The 18,609-nt window shown below is 42.4% G+C and overlaps 1 protein-coding gene across 2 annotated transcripts in view; it reads left to right on the top strand.

Moving 5' to 3' along the window:
* The first annotated feature begins 3,346 nt into the window (after nt 1–3,346).
* TNFSF13B (TNF superfamily member 13b) overlaps nt 3,347–18,609 on the top strand; it is a 302,617-nt gene continuing 287,354 nt past the window's right edge. Inside the window, exons 1-2 of one of the 2 annotated variants that reach the window (XM_069204247.1) lie at nt 3,347–3,748; nt 3,871–3,970. In XM_069204247.1, coding sequence (XP_069060348.1) covers nt 3,458–3,748; nt 3,871–3,970 — 391 coding nt within the window. In that variant the 5' untranslated portion in view covers nt 3,347–3,457. The remainder of the gene's footprint in view (nt 3,749–3,870; nt 3,971–18,609) is intronic. The other variant, XM_069204248.1, reaches the window with a different exon arrangement.

The following is an 18,609-nucleotide window of genomic DNA, read 5'->3' as shown; positions in this document are numbered from 1 at the left end:
GCTTAGAGAAATAAGAGTTAATGTAAATAAACAGGGCTTTGTTCAAATACCATAGGTGGTCCCATTGTACACTCCCTTGATGCAAATCAAACCAGCACTAGCGCTACTTTGTGTTAATATAAAGGTATTTTGCAACAGAAATAAAGTTTTGATTTGTAAGGTAAAACCCATATTAATAGTGTGTGCCAGCTTTCATCACTTTTGTGCAAATTGTTAGTAAATCTGCGACGTAGAAATGACTACATAAGGCAGCAGTACATGAAGATGTTGCTGTGCTAGTCCAGTACAGGTGGTTTTCATCACAAATTGACACTCACATAATGAGGATCAGATTACCTTGCTCTTGTTCCCATTTGGCTTGATGCCTGGTATAATACCCATGCTGCCTTGACTCAAAACGTAATAAATGTCTCTACAAGCTGCCAAAACCATGGGTCTTTTTACTGATTTGCGCATAAAAAAGAAAAAAGAGAAACTTTTCTCTGTCAGAGCCATTGTGTTTTTGCCCATCCGTGATGATTCAATAAATCACAAAAAGGGTGATAAATTGATTGGATAAACAACTGCATGAGAAAAGCTAAACTCTTCATTTAACAAAGGTTACTGTCTGAGCATAGCTACCATCTATAATTTCACCTCTCCCTGAATCCTAGTTTGTTTCCCTCTAAGCATCTTGCATGCTCATTACCCTATGGCCTCACTTTCTTTGAGAGCCGTTCACGGATATATCAACATTAATCCACCTACAGGCAAGCAATGTTACTGTAATTTTACACCCATCAAAACAAATGTTACCATCTTTTGTAAATCTTTTTCCAGACTATGCAGGAAGTTTATTAAACAATTGCTGAGGAACCTCTGTCTTCATCAGTGGTGACTGTTCTTCCTCGGGCTGCAAATGTTACTGGACAATTTCATTGCACATGCTGTTGCATAATTCATTCTTTAAGCTCTCTGCTGTAACGAAGAATAACTTACTGTTAAGGACTTTGTCCAGTGTGGCAAGTGCTACATTTCGAAAAGGTGACTTTGCTCATAACCATTCACCTATTTTAATATAGCCTTTTATGTTTTTTTATGTTGCTGCAGCAATGTATTGTGCATTTTGATATGGCATTAGTCTTACTTATCAATGAATTATATTGGCTGGTTGACTTCCTGCCCTAAATGTTGATCCATAAAGGATAATATGCTATTTCTCAATCTTGTGGAAAAAGGGTGAGAATGTTCAACATGGCCCAGCAGAACTGCTACCTATTTTGAGATACTGGGCCTTACTTTGAATGTGGCAGATGGGATACTACATTACAAATGTGTTGGACACCCCCTCTGCCATTTCAGAAATACTGTCATAGTATGAAATAATATCCAATTCATGTTCTGCTCTGGATATTCGTTCTGCCCACTGGTTGCTCCCTGGAACCTCTGTGCACTCCTTCTGGCACAGAGCTGGAGGAGGGACTTTGACTGCTCTCACCTGCACTGTGCAACTTGCTCACACCTGTTTTGATTTCCAATCACTGTGTGTGGCAGTGAGATGGAAGGAGGGATATAAAGCTGTCTTCTGCCTTCAGAGCTCGTGCTTCAATGACTGTTGCTGGATGCTCCTGCTTTTTTCTCAAGTTGCCTGCACTCCTGAATCCTTGAAACCAGGAGGAGTTCCTGATTCCTGCTACTGCTTTTTTCAGTGTCCTGTTTTCTTGTGGCTTCCCTGAGCAGCATTGTGTTTGTGTTTTCCTTGTCTCTCAATCTCACCTTCCTTTCTAGCCTGATATACTGATTTCTTTGTTTGCCCTGTTGAGGTTCCCTTGTATTTGCTGAGTTGGTAGTGGTTCCTTTATTTCCTTATTCTGAATATGTGCTGTCCTTGTTCTGAATTCCTGTGTTTATCCCATGTACCAGCTGGGCACAATGTGTTACAGTGCCTGTTGGGCGGATCCTTGAGTTCCTTGCTCTGAATCCTAGTTTCAGTTTCCCTGTACCAATAAGGTGTTTCTGTTCCAGAGCCAGTTGGGTACAGCCTTGAGTCCCTTGTTCTGAATCCTAGTTCCAGTTTCCCTGTACTAACGGGCCATTTCTTGTTCCAGTGCGTGTTGGGTACAGCCATCAGATCTTTGCTCTGATTGCTAGTTCCAGTTTCCTCTATCAATGGGGCATTACTTGTTCCAGAGGCTTTTGGGTACATCCTGCCCTTGATTCCTCTACTTATGCTCTTTATTTCTGATGCCCTGTTCATAAATCCCTGTCCTGTTTTTCTGCTTGTCTGATTGCTGTCTTGTCTGTTCTGTATTAAGGTTGCTCTAACACTCAGGTTTTCTGTTCCATTTCAAATGCGGTCCCTTGTCTGTTTCAGTCCCTGTCCTTTTATACTGTGACTTCTGGCTTGGTTTCTGTTCTGATTGGGTAAAGGAAAGACTGATGTTGCACCCAGGACCTTTGGAACCTTAAGTGTCTCAGTGTTGTTGTCAGTCTCGGTCCACCTTGCACTGAGTACAATCATCTCTATACAGCAGGCCCGCTGTTTCTTTGCTGTAGGTCTTGTTAAGTGTATTCTGCTGGTGTCAGCCCAAAGGGTTTCCTCTAAGCTATCAAGGGACCTCTTGTTCATATTCCAGTACACCCCATACTTTGACCATCCTTTGTTCTTGTCTATCTCCTGTCCTGTGTTGGTGTGGCCTCAGTTATACCTTTGGTAGCCTGGTATTACCTAGCCTTGTCTGCATGCTAAGTGTTACCTCTGGAATCACTCTGCGAGCTTTTGTTCCCTGACAATGGTAATATAAAGCACATTACACAGAAACAGAATGTTATCTGAAAAAAAGAAAAGAGGATTTTTTTTTCTGTAGCGATTTCTTCACTTAAAGCTGTTATGTTTTTTTATATATTTTAACAGATATACCAGTTTATGGTTAAAAGTAGTAGACTGAAAAACTTTGAAAATCTTGAAGCTAAGCCAAGAGAGATGTATTTTTGTCAGTGCTGAGACTTTATTTTGTGCAATGCACATCTAGAAAAGGCAGGGGGAACACCGGTGTGTTAAAATCACAGATGGCATGAGTGAAACACTTGATACACGAGGCGACTGTTTCCTTTTCAAAGGAAAGGGAAGAAGAACCCATCTGGTAGAATGCCAACAGAAAACTGTTACTTTAGAGAGAAACAAGTACAGACATGCAAATAAAAGCGGCATGGGGGAAAGAAGACCTAGCCACATGCGATAAAAATCGCGGCGGAAGAGACTGGGTGATAGCGGTGAAATTCTGTGAACCGAGTTTCTAACAAACCATCAAAGACCATATGACAGGAAATGACCTGTTTATTTTGGCAACCATATTGCACGCCCCTACTGTAACGTAACGTACAGTAGTGAAACTGGCTGGCATCATGTATGGCAGACACAAGACTCAAGCAATGAAAACCCTTCTCTTCTTTTAAAGGACATCTGCGGACCGCTGAGATGAAACCTGCGGGATACCCTATGCTCACCACCAAGGGGGTACCTGCTGCGTCATATGAAAACAAACTGTTCTCGGCAGCATTTCTTATTGTACTAACAACAATTTCTTCCAGCCTGGCTGCACTTTCTCTCTATCACGTCATAATAATGAAAGCAGAACTTGCACGTTTCCGACAGGAGCTTAAATCTTATTCAACACCAACTGCCATCTCACACGCCCCCTTCCTCCCCCTGAGGGAGGGGGAGGTGAATCAGGGGTCGACCGACCCCTTACCTCTAAAATCAAGCCAGGTGAGCAGGCAATAAGTTCTGGTGTTTGGGCTGTGGAGATGAGTAGGATATATTACTTTGTTTGTCTTTTTACTTGTTCACTACGGTTGTTTTCATTTACGTTTGTGCCTGCACCTCAACAGGGAAGTGAAGTATCCTCTGATCAGGCAGACGGAAGTTCCGAAAATGGCCAAACAGTGAAAGTGAGGGCACCAAGATTTGCTCCGGCAGCCGAAGGAGAAGGTAAGTAACAACACAGGCTGTGGAAATAAATGCGTAGGTTGCCACCAGTACTAAACCTTGGGCCGAATGAATATGTGCGAAGAGGGAAAAGACAAATAAAATATAGGAATGTACATTCACTTTGCCTGAAAAAAAGTAAATCTGAGGCCATATAATTTTCCTCATTGCTTTAAATGGTTTGCAATAAAATCAGGCTATTGTAATAAGAAGATAATTCACGATAATGCGATAAAAATTACGGATGAGCAGTTTTGAAAAAAATCCCTGCTAATTCTTAGCGATGTAAATAACGCAGTGTTCTACTTGTTTTGTATTTGTACATCTTTTTTCACGGATCAGTTCGTTTGCAGAAAAAGCTGTTTTGCTTTGATGAATTGACCTGATTTTGTCCGGACTAATTTTTTTTTCACCAATTGTGTTCTTTTCATGAATTTGTTCAAATTTGCATTGTTTTTGTGGTACTACTAAGGTCAGCATTTATATTTGAAATGGTGGTTGATTTCAATTCTATAAGAACAAATTTGATTCCCTATTTCATCTGCTATTTTTTTGTGTGTTTGATCCACGGAAGCATAAAAAGAACCACATTTCAACGTTTAATATTTCCCAAAGTTTAAGTGTGTTCATGGACAGTGCGAAAAACCACACTTAAGTGCATTATATCACATAGCAGTCGTTATATGGTTGCCAGGTTATCCCTAATGTTTGCAATAGAGTAGCCTGTCAACCAAACTCTAAGTCAGGCCCTTAATCTGCTTATTATGATACAGACTTTGTTCCTGCATTTTGCATCTCTATAATTTTTGACGATCTGGCTCTTAAGGTGAGCTTGTGAAATAGGGCACCTTTTACGATTTTAACTTCGTATTAAACTGGCTAGCAGAAACATTCTATTGGCAACCCCAATTGTAATGTGCTCAAATGTTAAAAGCGTGAAAGAATACTTTCCTAGAGTTGTGGTGAGTAAGCAAAGTGAAGAAAACGGGATCAACTAGTGCATCTTAAAGCTAAATGCTTACATACATTTGCTAAAAAAGCCATAGGCTCTGAATGGGCACTCATTAAATATTAAATATTGTGGTGTACTAAGACAATGAAACCTGGCCCTCCGAATGAATAAACTCCTTAATTTTCAAAATGTTCTATGGCTACCCCTGAACGTCAAAATGTACCTTCATTGTTAAAGGTTTAACATTTTGTAATGAGTGCCCCCCCCCACATGCTAAGGGTGCCCCCTTCGTCCAAAAATGACATGCAATATGTCAGTGTCAGAATTATGCCAATAGTGCCATGTATATGCCATGAATTAATCGTATGAAAAAAAATACCTGTTGTGTAGGCCAGCATTTTTCACGGTTGCCCCCTCCACATATCCCATTGCTGAACTCCCTTGTAGCAGGAATTTCCTCTAGTTGCCAACAGCAGCATTTTTCCTAGGATGCTCCTAAATTACAATTTACCTCCAGTGTGGCAGTGCCAGTATCTTACGATGGGTGCCCTTTATGCCACATATTGCCTCTAATATAGCCTTAGAACCCGCCGTAGCGGCTCTACCGGCTATTAATGGCCCGCTCCCGAGTTAAATGCCCGAGCCGAAGGTGAGGGCATTTAACAAGGGAAAGGGCCTTTAATTGGTTCTAAGGCTATTAGAACATTCTGCCACTGAACATTCTGCCACTCAGGGCAGAATGTTCTCTTAAAAAAACCAAATTGCTCACGGAGCCCGAGGGGATTAGAATCCCCTCGGGCTCCGTGAGGCTTTGTTCACAGCTGCTGCTGTGAACAAAGCCCATTGGAATGTTGGCGCTGCAGGCTTTTACCGGCCAGTAAAAGCCCGCAGCACTCCATTGTTTTCAATGGAGCTACCAACTTCCAATGTTCTAATATGTCAATACTGTTATGTTGTCACAGGTGCCTGTCATTCTAAATATTGCCTCCAGTATGCTAGTGCCAGCGTTTTTCCATTCATGCTTCTGTAATACAATCTTTATCTTCAGTTTGTGGGGGCCAACTGCAGACGCACAACCATAACACATTTACTCAGTCACACTCATTCTCATGCACTCACTCTTACTTTGACTCACTCATGCCTGCACTCACCTGCACTCACTCATTCTTACACAATCCTTCAGTCACTCAACTCTCACTCATACTCACACTCAGTTAATGATTCTCACTTATTCTCACTGACTCAGACTCACATCTTCTCACTTAGTTATGTGCACCCATTGTCACTTACTCACACTAATTATTACTCACCATTCTCTTACAGTCACCCTTCTCTCACTCTGTCGCTCCCATTAATTGACATTCAATCACTTTTACTCACACATACAGACCCACACTCTATGTATACACATATCTGTCTAACAGATACAACCTCACCCATTCTCACATTACTTATATTTAAAGGCATTTTATACAGCTTATCTCAGTTACCAGTGCATGTCCCATCCCATCTGCTGGTGCTTTATTTTTATTACAGCAATGGTGAATAATATACTGTTATGTACTATTAGTGTAATACAAATGGTTAGAAAACAAGTAATGCCGCTGTGTTCTAGGCAGATTTTGACATCTTTCAGGACAGTGGTAGGAAAGATAGTGCCTGTGGTTGCAGGGGGCAAGTCAGGGCGACCCCATGGTTGCAGAAGCTTATATAGTTCAAATAATATTGGAAATTTAGTCTGTGCCTTCCCTGCTTTGTGAAAAAGCACCCACAGACAAATGCTGTCTTGAGCGTTTTGATTCCAAAGGAAGGTGCTATAAAAATCTGTCAATGACAATGCAGATTTTAAGAATATGTGTTTGCTTTAGCAAAATAGAACGCTCTAAAATGTACATAACTAGATAATCTTAGCACTATATGGAACAGCTGTTAAAATATATCTAAATAAAATGAATGCCAATGAGTTTTGAGCTTGTGTTTTTTTTAATGTTAAGTGCTGGTGTTTTCAGAGAGAGTGAGTAAAGAGCGCATATGTAGCAGTTTATTATGTGTTGGTTTCCAAGCACTCGGAATTGAAATGCAAATCCATTGTTTCTGGTATTACAGTAGGATTCAGACAGACCTGCATTTGACAGGAATGCATGCATGTACAACTTTAAAAGGCAAACCCCTTAAGTGTTATGTATAAGCAGTGCACCCTTTAATTAGTGAAGAAAATTCTTCTTAAAAGCTCAAATTGTAGCAGAATTCAGTATTGATAGTCATAGGGGACTGATTTGTCCGTCAGTTTTAAAGGCAGACGAATAAATTAAACAAGTAACCTTTCATTTTACTTAGAAGACAACATTTGATGTTTCTTCTTTTTAGAGACCTCATTTGCTGCCTGTTTTGAATACCTATATTCTTGTCCAATCCGGGTTCTTCTTCTTACCAGTTGAAATGGAAAAGTGTATTTTCATTCTTCATTACTGGCCATGCCCATGAGGATAAGAGCTGAGGCCTGCATAGTGGGTAGTAGTGAGATCCCTTAGCAAGATCAAGGGGACAGGTTGGAAGAAAGCACCAAATTGTGTGTGGAATTTTGTTTGGTTGCATGCTAATAGTTTTTAGTAGGATCCATGCGATCAGTGCTCATGGATCCTGTCTCATGACATTTTTAAAAAATCAGGCTGTGTAACAGGCATCGAGGAACAGGCTAAGCATTAATACTTCAGAAGAAGACACGAAGGCAGAGTAAAGAAAGACCTTTTTTATATACAGGGAGTGCAGAATTATTAGGCAAATGAGTATTTTGACCACATCATCCTCTTTATGCATGTCGTCTTACTCCAAGCTGTATAGGCTCGAAAGCCTACTACCAATTAAGCATATTAGGTGATGTGCATCTCTGTAATGAGAAGGGGTGTGGTCTAATGACATCAACACCCTATATCAGGTGTGCATAATTATTAGGCAACTTCCTTTCCTTTGGCAAAATGGGTCAAAAGAAGGACTTGACAGGCTCAGAAAAGTCAAAAATAGTGAGATATCTTGCAGAGGGATGCAGCACTCTTAAAATTGCAAAGCTTCTGAAGCGTGATCATCGAACAATCAAGCGTTTCATTCAAAATAGTCAACAGGGTCGCAAGAAGCGTGTGGAAAAACCAAGGCGCAAAATAACTGCCCATGAACTGAGAAAAGTCAAGCGTGCAGCTGCCACGATGCCACTTGCCACCAGTTTGGCCATATTTCAGAGCTGCAACATCACTGGAGTGCCCAATAGCACAAGGTGTGCAATACTCAGAGACATGGCCAAGGTAAGAAAGGCTGAAAGACGACCACCACTGAACAAGACACACAAGCTGAAACGTCAAGACTGGGCCAATAAATATCTCAAGACTGATTTTTCTAAGGTTTTATGGACTGATGAAATGAGAGTGAGTCTTGATGGGCCAGATGGATGGGCCCGTGGCTGGATTGGTAAAGGGCAGAGAGCTCCAGTCCGACTCAGACGCCAGCAAGGTGGAGGTGGAGTACTGGTTTGGGCTGGTATCATCAAAGATGAGCTTGTGGGGCCTTTTTGGGTTGAGGATGGAGTCAAGCTCAACTCCCAGTCCTACTGCCAGTTCCTGGAAGACACCTTCTTCAAGCAGTGGTACAGGAAGAAGTCTGCATCCTTCAAGAAAAACATGATTTTCATGCAGGACAATGCTCCATCACACGCGTCCAAGTACTCCACAGCGTGGCTGGCAAGAAAGGGTATAAAAGAAGGAAATCTAATGACATGGCCTCCTTGTTCACCTGATCTGAACCCCATTGAGAACCTGTGGTCCATCATCAAATGTGAGATTTACAAGGAGGGAAAACAGTACACCTCTCTGAACAGTGTCTGGGAGGCTGTGGTTGCTGCTGCACGCAATGTTGATGGTGAACAGATCAAAACACTGACAGAATCCATGGATGGCAGGCTTTTGAGTGTCCTTGCAAAGAAAGGTGGCTATATTGGTCACTGATTTGTTTTTGTTTTGTTTTTGAATGTCAGAAATGTATATTTGTGAATGTTGAGATGTTATATTGGTTTCACTGGTAATAATAAATAATTGAAATGGGTATATATATTTTTTTTGTTAAGTTGCCTAATAATTATGCACAGTAATAGTCACCTGCACACACAGATATCCCCCTAACATAGCTAAAACTAAAAACAAACTAAAAACTACTTCCAAAAATATTCAGCTTTGATATTAATGAGTTTTTTGGGTTCATTGAGAACATGGTTGTTGTTCAATAATAAAATTACTCCTCAAAAATACAACTTGCCTAATAATTCTGCACTCCCTGTAGAACTCATCTAATTGCAAATGTCCATTGTATTAAATGAACTTTAAAAAAATCAAAGGTAAAAACAGCATTTTGAAATCTGCAGGTGCGTTCTGTGTTTGATAAACTTTCCTAAAATTCTGAGCTCATTGTTCTGTTCATGAGCTTTATCAATAGGCATAACTGAGAACATATTTGTTGTTTTATGAACAACCCAGTGGTTATGTTTCACAATTTCGTCCAAAATGGACAGTGGCAGTTCCTCATGTTGCATATATGGATAGGGATCCAGTGGGCATAATTCTGATGGTCCAAGGCAAAGAACCATGGGACCAGGGCTTTCAGTGACTCTACATACAAAACAAAGTCAGCTTCTTGATGAGCTCTGACAAGGAGAAGACCAAAGAGTTCCAGTCTGAAGATAGTATCCCAGTTGTTAGACCTGACAGCCTTAGGGTGGTCATCCCCCAACTTTTTGCCTGCCTCCCTCCATCTTTCTGACCCTGTTTTTGCTGGTTTTGAACTCTGTACACTTTACCGCTGCTGACCAATGCTAAAGTGCATGTGCTTTCTCCCCTAGAAATGGTAACATTAGTTCCTACCCAATTGGCATTTTTAATTTACTAATAAGTTGCAGTGAAATGCACTAGAGGTTCCCAGTAAATTAAATGCTACTAGTGGCCTTGCAGCAGTGGTTGTGCCACCCACATAAGCAGCCCATTAACCATGTCTCAGGCCTGCCATTGCAAGGCTTGTGTGTGCGGTTTCACTGCCACTTCGACTTGGCATTTAAAACTACTTGCCAAGCCTTATACTCCCCTTTTTCTACATATACATCACCCCCAAGGTAGGCCCTAGGTAACCCATAAAGCAGGGTGCCATGTAAGCAAAAGGCAGGGCATGTACTCATGTGCTTTACATGTCCTGGGTAGGGGAAAACTCACAAATTCATTTCCAGTACTGTGAGGCCTGCTCCTCTTATAGACCAGCATTAGAACTGCCCTCGTATACTTTTCAGTGGTAGATTATGATCTGGAAGGAGTAGCCCTGTCATGTTTAGTGTGGAGATAAGGGTAATAGAAAATCCTGCTTACTGGTGAAGTTGGATTTAATATTAAAATTTTATAAATGCCACTTTTAGAAAGTGGGCATTTCTCCTCACTTACTGACATCTGTGCCTTACAGCCTGTCTCCAACCCACGTCAGGTCTGGGGTGGTTGACAGCTGCCCTTGAGCATTCCACCCAGTCAGCCATAAACACAGGACACTCAGTCACATCTGCAATCATCTGCATACTGAATGGGTCTCCATGGAGAGGAAGGGTACATGGGCTCTCTCTTACACTTCACAGGTTAGTGGCTGACCCTCCCATAAAGAAATGATAACCCCCCCACAGGGATCTTGGCAAACAGGACTAGGCTGAAAGGGGAACTTGTGCACTTCAGAACCACTCATTGAGGTTTCCCCCACTTCAAAGACATTTTTGAGTATATGTACTGGTTTTCTGACCAAATCAGACACTTCTGGATCAACAACTGGACTCTCTCAGAGAGGCTGCCTGGCAGCCCAAATGACTCATCTGGACTGCTTTGCTGAGAAGGACTGCTGTCCTGCTTGTTGCCCTGCTGCCTGCTGGCCTCTGACTCTGCTGGAAGGACTCTGCCTCCCCACAAGTGCTCTCCAAGGGCTTGGATTGAACTTGCCTTCTATTCTGAAGTCTCAGTGCCACAAAGACTTCACCCCGGAGAAGAAAATCCCCATGCATCAGAAAATCACAACCCCTACAGAAATCGATGCAGCTCCTGCCTCGCGGTGGAAAAATCGCTGCATTGCCTACCGGATCAACACAGCACCTGCTCCTTCTACCAGCCCTTCAAGGATTTTTAACACATCATCCCTGGGCATCAAAATGTCCCTGCATTACACTGAGGAACTAAGGCTGCGCTCATGGAAATCAACGCATCACCTTGCAGCGTGGAAAGAAACAATGCTCAGCCTGTGCCACGCTGGAAAATCCATTGCAGCACCTTATTTTTCAATGCATCTTCTCCTCTGCAGCCCCTGTGTGTCATTATTGTTGACTTGATGCATCCCAGCTAATGTGTGTCACAAGGATATAACCACTGATTCTTAAGGATTGAGACTCTTTTAAACTTTTAAAAAAGTGAAATCTCGATTTTTGTTGTTTTGATCTTATTTGATTCAGATACATATTATCTAATCTTCTAAACTGGTGTGGAGTACTTTTTGTTGTGTTTTCATTGTTCCTGTATGTAGTATTGCACAAATACTTTACATATTATCTTCTAAGTTAAGCCTGCCTGCTCTGTGCCAAACTACCAGAAGGTGAGCACAGGATAATTTGGATTGTGTTGTGACTTACCTTGACTAGGATTGTGGTCCCTACTTGGACAGGGTGCATACAGTTGCCAACTAAAGACCTCAATTTCTAACACCAGTACTGGAATATTGGGCCCTTTCTGACTATTTCCTGTCTCCATGTTTCTTCTGATACCTCAGTGTCTGGGGACTGTGATGTAAGAAATGCATCTCTCTAACGTTTTTCAGAACAACAGCACATACCTGGTGTGCATGTCTCATCCTGTTGATATGTGAGCAACTGTGAAAAGAATCTGCTGTTCCTGATGAGACAAGTCTTGCATTTGTCAGAGCGCTTGTACCTCCAGAGCTTTCCAGGTACTCGCCAATGCTTTTCCGTACAGCTAACTCTATGTGGAGACCACTGAACATCACCACAAACTTGTCTTCTCTGTGCATCTTGGGACATTTCCAATGTATGTACTTTGCCAATGCAAACAGAGAAGCATCAATTGCAACTACTGGGATGTACATGGGACTGAGGAACTCTGTTGACTGATGAACACCATCAATGCCATGCTTGATCATGGCCACTGAAGTGGTCTTCTCATAGAAGAGAGGCAGCAGCTGTGAAAGAGTAGGCTCTTCATTCAAAGGAGGCTTTGTCTGATGCGAAATATGGTAGGCTGACCATGCCAGACTATTTTCCTTTTCTAGCTTCTCCTTTTCAATCAGTGGGAGAGATGATTCAGTCCTCAGTTTCTTGTACTTCATTGTTTCCACCATATTTCCCACAACTACCTTTTTCGTGTTGAGTTTTTGCAGCACCTCAACTGTAGATTCTTTTAGAGCTACTGCTGGTACAGTGGTAAAGCTTTCAGGCAAAGATAAGTTGTTTCTCTCAGCCTGTGCAGGAAGAGTGCTAGCTTCTCTGGTCTGTCCTGGGTTTCAGTTTGATAGAGTCCAAAACATGATCATTTTTATGTCATGGAAAGAACCCTTGGCAGTGGTGCTTGAAGGCTTGTGATCAGATTCTCTATTGCACCATTATGAAAAACCCTGTTCGATGCTTATATGGGCACACAACTCCTTTTCTCTGCGCTTTCTGGGAAACACAGCTGATAGCTGATTCTCCACCTGAAGAAAGCAGTGGTAACTGATGCTAATTCCCAAATGGTGCAATTTAGTCTTGACCATGTCAGGGTGTGCACATTCTGTCCTATGTACAAAGGAAGTTGTGGATCAAATGACAAAGAATGTGAGATTGTACTACCAATTTTGTTGTCTTCTTGCAGTTCAAAATGATTGTTTGGAAGATAGCAAGAGTTTTCTGGGATTGTTGTGAGTCTTCGCTGTGGATGCCAAATCCATTTAACAGCATTGAAGCAAGCATTTTCAAAGTCAATTGTACTGAGTTACTTTGACATTTTGCTTGGAAGGTGGCATCGAAGTGAAATCCATTAGATTCCAAAACGTCTTCCCGAATAATATTAACAACTTTTGCCAGTATGGCTGCATCTCCTTCATAATCATTAAAAGCATGTTTTAGCATATGCTTCATGCCTTGGTCTACAATAGGTGCAGCATGCTTTCTATCATTCTACATTTGACCGTGTGGAAAGCAGCCAAGAATCTTTTCCTTGAAGTAAACTTTATTGACCTCCTTCTGAACTCAAAGTGCCACAAGATGATCTGCATGGTTGTGACACAATTCAGACAGCTCAAAGCAGAAAACCTCTTCTTCGGAAAGAGGGGCATATTTATCCTCTGTCTGCTCCAAATTTGTGTCAAAAATTTTGATGCAAATTCAGCGCAAACCTTACACCATATTTATATTTTGATGCCCGCGAACGCCAAAATTCCACTGTGTGCGTCATTTTCTGGATGCATGAAACCGCCTTGCGTTAATGACATGCAAGGTAGGCATTCCTGTCCCAAAAAAACGACTTAAACACCCGTGCGCCATATTTATCGGACCGCGAAAAAATGCTGCACGGCTGGGAGGCGGAGTCGGAAAATGACACACATCCCGATTTGCGTAAAAAAATAACACCTGTGTCAGGGCAGGCATTAAAATGGGGCGAACACACCACTACTTAAGGAAAACACACAGAAGCAACATCAGAGCTCAAAAAGGAAGACATGGAGGTGCTATTCATCCAGCATGCACGAAGACGCAGAGCACAGGAACAACAGCAGCAGCTTCCACCATACCAACAGGGACCCCAAACGCTGAAGGCAGGAGAGGATATTCCAGACCAGGAAGACCCTTCTGGGCCTTAGGGAACATTACATCATCCAGAGGTACAGACTAAACTGCCAAGCCATTCAGCAGCTGCTGCGCCACATTGAGCCACAGTTGGCACCCAGCTTGTAGACACCCCACATCATTCCACCAGAGACTAAGCTGCTAGCTGTCCTCCACATGTTGGCAAGTGGCTTGTTTCAAACCACTGGTGCCCTGGTTGTTAGGATCTCACAGCCCTCATTCTCTGCCTTCCTTCCCAAGGTATTGGATGCCATCATCTCCCTCACACCCCGCCACATCAGCTTCCCCAACACACAGCAGAAGCAGCAGGAGACCAAACAGGGCTTCTACCAAATCAATGGCTTCCCACACGTGCTTGGTGCCATTGACTGCACCCATGTCAGGACTGTACCACCTGCTGCAACCGAGCATCTATGTCACAACAGGAAGCACACACACTCCATCAATGTGCAGGCCATTGTGGATCACCGAGGTTTGATTACCAACATCGTGGCAAAGTATCCTGGGAGTGTACATGATTCATTCATCTTCCACCACTGCACCATCAAGCAACACTTCCAGGATGGACGATATGGAAATGGCCTACTTGTTGGTAAGTAAATAAACCTACTTAAATACACACTGCACGGCAACCCTGTAGGACACACAACACATACACTACTACATTGACACGTGGCCAGGAAGACACTGAGGTTGTGCTACTGCTAGTCATATTTCATATCCTGACCCAATAGGATACACACCTATGGACAAATGTCAGATGCAAATAACAACAGATGCCACTCCAGAGACACAAGGGAACCATTTAAAACCACACAGTGACAATGACATGGCTTTAACTGTCAGTACAACTTGGAAGATGAATCTTACAATATCACGACAATAACACTCAATCACACACCCTTCCAAACAATATGTACTGTGTAAGGGGTATGCAATGTGTTTGCTGATGGTCTAACACCATGACACACATAGCATGATGATGATGACTCCAATGAATGGGACATGGAATCATTGAGGCTGTGCTAACATCTCACATCACTCCTGGTCTGACATTGCCCACTACTAATAAGCAAGTGGACTGTGCTAAGAACACATATTGATGTGAAAGTATTGAAAACTGCACATTGCTACACATGCGGATTGAGACAATTACACATATGCACAACAGATGTACAGGCATATGGACCTTCTGACACTTAAATTTTCACCCCCACAACCAAGTTGGCCAGCTTACATGGACCAGGTTCAGTAGTGTAGGTACACGTTTGAACATGAGCCAACTTCGTGAGGGCAGATAAATAGGTTTGCATAAAACCTGTCACACATGGGATATTTGTACATTGTCAATTGTCAACACATCAGTGCTGTTAACTTATGGAGATGTGTTGTACATTGTCACCTAGCCAAATCAAAGGGCAACACTGATGTTGAACAAATTCTATTGCAATTGTTAAATTGTATGGGATGTCCAGGCCATATAGATGCAACTGTGTTCATTACCCCATTTACAAACCCAAGCACTGCAGCAGAGTGTGCCTATAATTAGGCACATCGGAGGACACGCACCATAGTAGAGAGGACCTTTGGCAACCTGAAGTCAAGATTCAGGTGCCTCGATATCACCGGAGGCAACCTCTTATACTCACCTGAAATGGTCTGCAAGATCATTTTGACCTGTGCCATCCTGCACAACATTTGTGTAAGGAAGAACATTCCCCTTTATGAACCAGATCCACAAATGCCTGAAGAGGAGGAAGAGGAGGATGTTGTCCATCAACATGAGGGGGACCATCCAAACACTGCAGCAGGATTGTGTAGGAGACAACACATTGTAAAAAACTTCTTTTAACTCTAGTCACCATCACCACTGTCTTACCATATGTCAGTAAACACCTCACTTCATCACTAAATCATGGTCTGGGTAATTATTTATGCATCACATGATCCCTAGGAATCATAATCAAAGTTTAGCCTCATGGAGCATTGCAGATATACTGATTAGGATACTGAAAAAGCCACATCACATTTTATGGATATGAATGTACACCCAACTTCACACACAGTGTAAATGAAATATATATCCTGTCCATTTCACATTTGAAGGGCAATATCAGAGTAGCACAGCGATGGCACACATCCATGTTGGCAACATGGTTCATTCCAGGATATGGCACACACCTAAGACACCATCAATCATACGGTAAAAAACTGCTTCATACATGAGGCAGTGGATGTGCTATTGCATTGTTAACAGGAATGTATGACCAGACCCTTGACAGCAGTGTGACATCAGCTGTCTCTGCAAGGAGTATGTTCGGCAAGAAGTCTATGTAAGCTGCAAATGGATAGCACAAGTGCCCACGTATGACAAGCATTGCTTCCATCCCAGGTTATAAGTCCTGCCACAGGCATGTTTTCAGTCTCTCCCTACCCTTCCCTAGGGGGCCCGGTAAATGGACTGTTTGTACCCTGATAATCCTTCATCTGCACACACCCAGGCTCACATTCTGACCCCAGTATGCTTCCCTCTTTAGTATGGCATGTTCATCTGTCTGCATGGACTTCAGATCCGATAATGCACTGCCTGGCAGTCTGTAGGACCTGTAATCACCTGTCCCTTGCTTCCCATGTGAAAGGTAATGTTGGCCCTTTGAACATGATTCTCACCTACAGGACTTGTGAGAGACTGAAGCTGCACACACCTGTGAGCACTTCCATGCAGACCAGCCATTTGAACCTGCACTGCCCTTGATGCTGCCTGGAATGGCTTAGAAGCTGCCATTTTGTGTATATCCTTGTTGTGCATTGCCGTATAAATCACTTGTGTAACACAGGCCTTGGGTTATTGTGTAACGTTGCAGCCCACAGCACAAATACAGTTTTCATTTTCCACAGTTTTGTTCCAGCTTCTCCCAGTCAGAGTCTGCTCACTGTGAATTTGCCTTGTTCATGTTAGTTCCTGACAGAGCCTCCATCCTCTTAGCCTGATTGGTTCCTGTCTTTCTGTTACGATAAAGGTTCCCTGTGGCACATTTGTTTCATAGTTGCTTTCCATGCCCTCACTTTCCTCCTGGGGTATTGTGTCTATGATGAATCCTCAAATAGACTGTATAGTGTAATCAGTTTACTTATCGTATCATGGTATGGGACATGTATTCAAATAGCCTAACCCCGGCCATATCCATTGTCTGGGTTTCATGTATGCATGAGTGACAAACAGTGACAGTGTACCAGGGCTGTATGCATGGATTGGGTATGGTGCTTTCAGAACAAAAAACAACGTTTGCTAATGTGCAAAAAAGGACAAAACAAGTTTGTGCCCTGACGGTCCACACACAGATTCACATTGGCTGCAACCCAATGATGGTGCTTGCGTTGTGACTAGCTGATGAGATTAATCAGCACAGAGGCACTGATGTTCCCTGTTGCAGTGGGAATTTTAGAGGCCACCCTGTGTACAAATGTGATGAAACCTGCCGGTTTTAAATTACTGATCCATTAACTTTGTGAGCGCACCAAGGTTGCCCTGTTGTCAGTCTCATAAAATTTCTGCAGTGCCATAGCTGGACTATCCTATGTGTGTTGTCAATTCCTCGTTGGCTTTCGGTCAATTCTGCTTTGAAGGATATTCTGTTAATGTAGGGAATGGCTCCACAGGCTCATGACTAGACCTGCACGTAACTGTGACAACATGGAAGTCAATAATGACACAGGGTACACATGGCCACACACTTGAACTGGACACCTTTGTGAAATTAACCACTGGAAATATGTGAACACATGCAGCTTGGTCTGCTGGTCCTCCACTGCCACAAGAGAAACATAGGTCAATTATATGACTCAAACTGTGGAGTGACATTACATTTTTTGATTGGTTTTGGGACTCTGTGTCACAACTACACTGTACCCACATAGCATTTTCAAATGTCTGACTCATGGGTAGTGTACAAACAAGTGACCAGGAAGTGGTATCCAACATTCCAGTACATGCGATGGCTGACTCTTGTAACATTGCCATTATCAACCGTCCTCTATCTATCCTGTGCATAGTTTGTCATGGGAGATGTTTTGTCCCAAAAGTCAGGGAAGTTCACACAGCATTAGTTGCTACGTGTATGACAAACATGTATCCTGACTCATTTCCACACTGAATAGCATCTGATGGTTATCCACATTTACAACACATGCATACAAGCACATTAATGAAAGCACGTATTGTGATGTTCACACAGAGGCCCAACTTAAATTGAAATAGCAAATTCACAGACATTGACACACAGGCAATGAGTTAATGTATTAAGTTGCATAGCCTTGCTATCCTCTATTGACGCACAACCTGCTCAAACTGGGTAGTACTAATTTGTATTCCAAAAGATTGGGTGTCTATTCCATCAGTGAAGAGTGCTCATCCGGTACAACAACTGGAGCATCATGGTCTGCAGTAGTGTGATCTGTCACATCTGCCCAAACACTGGAATACACAATGCAGGTGCAAACAGCCTGCCTCTGTACAGTTACAGATGTCATTTACTTTAAAAATGTGAGAAATGACACAAACCCAGTAAAATACATAAATATTGACACAAACGAGTCAAAAAAGACACGTATGCGTCAAAAATCGCTGCATATGCATAGAAAAATTATACTCACATGCAATGATACATCCATTGGCCCAGAGCGGTAATTCCTACACTGTACCCCATGAAATTGGTTACCAATGCTAAATATTTAGAACTATGGATGCGGGGTAATTTGTAAGCATTTGCGTAAAAAAAAATTGACGCACAGACTGTAAGCGTC

Source organism: Pleurodeles waltl, chromosome 8, assembly GCF_031143425.1.
Source record: "Pleurodeles waltl isolate 20211129_DDA chromosome 8, aPleWal1.hap1.20221129, whole genome shotgun sequence".
In the NCBI taxonomy this organism is placed as follows: Eukaryota; Metazoa; Chordata; class Amphibia; order Caudata; family Salamandridae; genus Pleurodeles; species Pleurodeles waltl.
This window is presented reverse-complemented; position numbering and strand designations above follow the sequence as displayed.